The sequence below is a fragment of the Oppia nitens genome, unplaced genomic scaffold (genome assembly GCF_028296485.1).
Source record: "Oppia nitens isolate AA-2021 unplaced genomic scaffold, nextdenovo-longstitch-racon4-pilon3 scaffold6_pilon_pilon_pilon, whole genome shotgun sequence".
Taxonomy (NCBI): domain Eukaryota; kingdom Metazoa; phylum Arthropoda; class Arachnida; order Sarcoptiformes; family Oppiidae; genus Oppia; species Oppia nitens.
This window is the reverse complement of record NW_026533250.1, coordinates 3,517,722-3,523,637: the sequence shown is the minus strand read 5'-3', so window position 1 is coordinate 3,523,637 and position 5,916 is coordinate 3,517,722. Positions and strand designations below refer to the sequence as shown.

Sequence of the window (5,916 nt, the reverse complement as noted above, 5' to 3'; positions counted from 1 at the left end):
ATAACTGACTTTTTGTTTAAATAATTTATTATATATTATTTTTATTTAAAATAAAAAAAATCAATGTTTAAGTTAGTTATAAAAACGTGAAATATTTTTTTCTCTTTTTATAATTAAAAAAAAATAAAATGTTATTAAAGACAAACTTTGCACACAAGTCATGACACAAACTAGAGATGATTCCTCATTGCCATCAAAATCAATCATATATACAGTATATATAGCAGTAAAACAATGCACTTCTCATACAATTCAACACAAAACATATGCAACAAATACATTGAACGCCAGCCCACTGTACTGTACGTCACAATACTGGAGTTAAATCCCTTTCCCTTTTCATAATCACATCTTCGATATTGTCCTCTTCAGTGAAATTCTGGTTAAGAGTGTGTGTGTGTACTGTAATGTACAGTAAGTGCTGTATTGTATATACAAGTTTTTGTACAGTAAATTCAAGTAAATGCGATCATCGAGTGAGAGTGTCGTCACCAGAACCGCCTGTGCCCTGAGCTGATTGGTGTGCCCATAGTCTTGTAGAGTCTTGTAGAGACCTTTAAATCTTGTGTATGGAACCAAATTCTCATTCAGTTTTTGATGATTATATCCTTTACTTTATTCTTGGGCTCAGTTAGTTCCCAACTCCGACACTAGACTTGCAATACAAGGCCAGTCTATTTTGATCCAAAAAACTTTTCTTTTCTTCTCACTCTTCTCTCTCTATCCTCTTCTATGCGTTACTTAGTTTGAGCTAAACTGTCGTCAAACTTGTGGTGAGAGCTAACTGAAGACAATAATAATAATAACAATAATATGTAAAAAACAATTGGCGTTGAATTAAGTGTTAGGCATCGCTCATACATAAGCGTCAGGAGAATAGTGTGTAACAACTGAGTCGTTAAGACAAGTGTTGTGCACAAAGTCCCACATCAGCCACAGTGTTAAGTGTTATATATCCTTCATTGGCTATGGACTCAGATACAGGCGCCATGAATACCGAAGATTATGTCCACGACCTCTCCAGTCTAGATCTCGAACATCTCGAGGAAGTGGTCAAACTAGAGACGGCTAAGATTGCGGCCGCAAATCATAACACAACTCACAACTGTCGACAATTGAATGATAGTAATGCTAACTCATCGCAAAACTGCCCAAACGATCAACAATTAAGACTCGTTCACAACGTTATGGTCAACGGAGGTCTACCCGATCATCGTAAACAACAGATTGCATTGGCCGCTAATAATGCGAGTACTCCTAGTAATGCCACTTCACCGCCGGGAACCGGTAATTCACTGCCACCATCACCTGCTTATACAGGAAGTATGACTCAGGCGACTCTCGAGAACTGTAAGAAACATAACGGACTGTTAGATGATAGCAATGGAATTTCTATGCCATGGCTTACGGAACAGCTCAGGTATGGCAATGGTCTCATTGGTGGTCAAGAAGGACCACTTGATCTGAGAGGTCAGTGCGGGCCTGAAATGGAGAACCCGTGGCTGTCGCCAAACATGAGACGGGCCGAGTATATGGAGATGCAGTCGCCAGCAATGCATAGCAGACTTATGCAAACTATGGCTAACTCTAATCTGGTCAACAACTCACTCGATATGCATCCACAACACCAGCAACAGAACAATCAGTTACATAACGGACACTCACATCATTCAAACTCACAAATTCATCACTCATTTCACAGTCACGGCATCGGTGGTCACAATACTAATAATAGCAATCATTTTACTCATCACAGCAATAGTAACAGCAGTACTAATGATTGTAATAATGTGTACACAAGTAGTGGCCATAAGGGCGGCGATGGGCTAAATGATGAACAACTCATTAATCTGACGGTTCGAGAGCTTAACAAAAAACTTCACGGCTTTCCCCGCGAAGATGTGATTAAAATGAAACAAAAAAGAAGAACACTTAAGAATCGCGGATACGCTCAGAACTGTCGGACTAAACGTTTGGCACAAAGACATGATTTAGAGGCCAAACTCAGACTACAGATCAACGAGTTGTCGAGATATCGGTACGAATGCGACAAATTGAGAGATGAAAACGACAAACTCAGACTCGGCTTTGACAAACTCAGACAGGCCTATGACAAGGTCTGCCAGGAAAGAGACTATTACCAGATCACTGTCAAACAACAACAACAACAACAACAACAACAATCAGGTATTAGTCAGACTACGAGTCAAAGTCAGCAAATATCTGTCACATCGACACCAAATAATACGACCACAACTCAAGCCAACACAAGCCGTCATAATAATAATGACTGTTCGGGTGGCTCTCTATCGAGTGTTTCGGCCAGTAGTACGCCCTCATCGCCCGAGTTTTATCTGTGACTTACAAACTTAACAAACAGATTATCATCTCTTAAATGTCTATTATATTGAATATATATATATTTACAGAATATTCTCTACAAATTACTAAACATTGTATACAATACTATTGAGTAGTTTATTATTGTTTTATGGCTTTTAGGCTTACAATTGATGTTCAATAGTTTGTCTACCAATATAACGAAATCTATATTTAGACCAAAGATTTTCAAAACAAATATTGTCGTCAAAAATATCGATAGATTGATACAAAATACGATAAAATGCACATTATTTTAAAATGTGAGTGAATGTCAATTTTATTTTCTCATATTATCTCATTATATAAATTTTAATTAATAATATATAATATTTCTTATTATATATCAATTTCTCTAATATACATACATATATATATATCTATAAATATAAATCCAATTTTATCATTATTTGTTTTTGTTGTTAAACTTATTTTAAAACTATTATTACTACTGCTATTGTTTTTTAAATCAATTTTTATTTATTAAAATATTTTTAAGCAAATTATTTTCACAATTTTTCAAACTAAATAACAGACAAATAAATAAATTAATATAAAACTTAATATAGAATTCTCTTAATATTCGAGTCATTTAATTGATGTTTTGGTGATATTTATTGTTAATATAGAGTTATTATTATTATTATTAAAAACCATACATTTATTGTAATATTTGATAAAACAATACTATTCTGTTATTGGTTTGTTGTTAATTTTTTATGTATATATTATTATTATTATTATAAATTATAAACAATTATTATCATTATAAATAAAATTTAAATATATTAAGAAAAAATTTAAAAACTAAAAATATATATTGAAGAATATTCCATTTATTTAAATAAATAATAATTATTATTATGTATTAATTTGATGTATTTTAATACTGTATATATATTTATCAATATAGTAATAGATAATATACAAATTGAATACCAGTTTGTCTACTGTCTAAATAAACTAATGGCAAAAATATTGATACTTTTTTTTGTTAACTCTTTTGTCGCAATAACTACTATTATATGAGATGCTTAAAGAAGATGTATATATTTTAACACATAAACTACAAGTGGAGCGTAATTTTATGGTAAATTCAGTATTGAATTTATTATAATATATAAAAAGCGATGCACTGTTTATTCAGTACCGAAAAAGGCACATAAATTTGTTATCGTTGGGTATAATATTATATAATATTGTATATACAGTACAGTACTGTATTTAAGAGTGAAAGTTATAGATATTTTGTTTCAATTCAATGTTAGTGTTTTTTCTTATCTCCCATTGTAATCATTTATTTGTTACCGTAAGTTATATTGCATATCAATAATTTTTGCAACTTTTAATAACATCAATAATAATAATAATACAAATTAAATTTGATTAAAATAAATGTTAAAAACTTTTCTTATTATATTTGTATTAGAAGAAACCCCATATAAACTATGGATTAAGTGATTTCTATAGCTTTCAAAATAAAACTATCGATAATTTGATAGTTACAGTATGTGTATCAATGAAAAAAGACAATATATGTGTCTAATGTATATATACTGTATGTGTGTGTCTGTGTATGAAGTGTTGTGGCATTTCATCGGCACTATTGGCAGTCAGACAAACATATCTATAGAGACAACATCTGCACTGACGGTATGTCTTGTTATATAAATGTTATTCAATACTTTTTTATATCAAGTTTTAAACTGTTTGGTTATAAATAATCAAATAAATCAAAATTTAATTTATTGTTTAAAAAGTTTATATTAATAAATATTAACTTAAATATTATTATTATTATTATTATCTAAACTGATAATAGGTTATTGATAAAATCTAAAAACATTTAGTTATTTAGCAGCACTGGTACCCAATTAGTGTATAATTTAGCTCTCATTACACCAAAAATTATATTTATGTCACACAATGAGTTCATTCATTATTAGACGCAAAACAAAACTAAAATAATAAATAAAATCAAAATTCTTTAACAAAAAATGCTTTCTTCCTCTAAGAATATTCTCTGATATTTAATTTGTTTTTAATTTTTTTCAAAAACTACTGTTAAATGAGTATTTTTTTTAATTAAGCGATAATTATTTTTGATCCTAATTTTATTGTATAGTATTGTAATCACAATTTCTGCACCTTAAGGCTTAAAGACTAAGAGTGACAAAAAAACAAACAACAAATAACTACATAATAAACACATTTATAATTAATTATCATTACTCTACAAAAATAGGTAACTAAAAACAATTTATTGCATTTATTAAAAATTTGCAAATCTTTTAACAAAAATTTTAAAAATTAAAAACATTCAAAATTAATTAACTACAAACATCCGTTTCCCACACTTTATCTCAAAATTAATTATTAATATGTTTTAAAATTTTTTTTAATGAATTTTATCTGTGAAAATATAAATCTCATTGAATATCAAATTACAATTAATTAAATATAAAGATTAAAGTCAAAGGCATTGCAAACGTTGGCACAATTTGGCACCACTTCCAGTCCCATATGCCTCACAATTCATACCAAATAACGGACGACACCAGAAATTGTATCATTACTCAAGTGATTCACTATTTTGTGGTCCGCTGTCATTGTTTGACTTGTCCTCAAACAAAGTCACTATCAATCACTTAGAAAGAGAGACACAAACACATCAAAAAATAATATTAAATATTTAATTAATGAATTGAGTTATATTGAGAATAAACATCATATATCGTATATATTTAAATAGTTTTAAATTAGTTATAAAAAAAAAGTTTTGAAATTTCTCTGTGGCTACAAAACTAAGTAAAAAACATTGCATTGTATTTATTGTACTACAAATAAGTGCATGAAAAGCGTGATTTGCGGCACAAATGCTATTTATTTGTTAGCTAATAGTACCGACATTTTCATGTGTTTCGCCTAATTAAGCCATTTTTATATCTCATATCATTAGTCACTTTGGTTTGAGGTCTTATTACTCCAAAATATAATGTGGTTTTGCATAACTCATGCATCATATACTATATAAAGGCCTGATTTGTGTCTTATGAAAAAAATCTATTGCAACAATTGTTACAATTCATGGACTCAATGAAGTTATTTTCCGGTGAGACACACACACACATGAGCCCTATGGGCACTGGTATCACAATTGTACTGTTTTATTGTACCGTTAGATACTATTGTCGACTACACTCTAGTCTATTGCTATAGTTTTGTAATACACGAGAAATTGAAGTCAATTAAGGAATACATGGCTTGTGTTCGGTTCGTTAGTTCACACAGTGATCAACACTAAGCTATGGATTCAATTGATATCAAGTGATACCAGTTTTTCCATCAAAAATTTCCACTCAATTATTGCTTATTTTCATCTAAATATATTAAATATGTTTTAAAATGTTTATTTAAATGTGTCAAACAATTTTTGATAATTTGTGTTTTTTGTAATACTAATAATGATATGAGATATGGTTAGTCAATAGAGTATTGAGTCCGACAATTGAGATTAAGATAGAAAATAGAGTTAAT

General features: G+C 29.7%; 1 protein-coding gene across 1 annotated transcript; it reads left to right on the top strand.

Annotated features, from left to right (window-relative positions):
• Nucleotides 1-286: 286 nt before the first annotated feature.
• Nucleotides 287-2,435, top strand: LOC128962156 (transcription factor MafAa-like). Its single transcript, XM_054308507.1, has one exon. It carries the CDS (start codon nt 969-971, stop codon nt 2,358-2,360), a length of 1,392 nt encoding a protein of 463 aa, XP_054164482.1. The 5' UTR covers nt 287-968; the 3' UTR covers nt 2,361-2,435.
• Nucleotides 2,436-5,916: the final 3,481 nt, after the last annotated feature.

What these genes read in the sequence shown, in the direction of transcription:
- LOC128962156 (XM_054308507.1), top strand. Translation starts at nt 969, where the DNA reads ATGGACTCAGATACAGGCGCCATGAATACCGAAGATTATGTCCACGAC.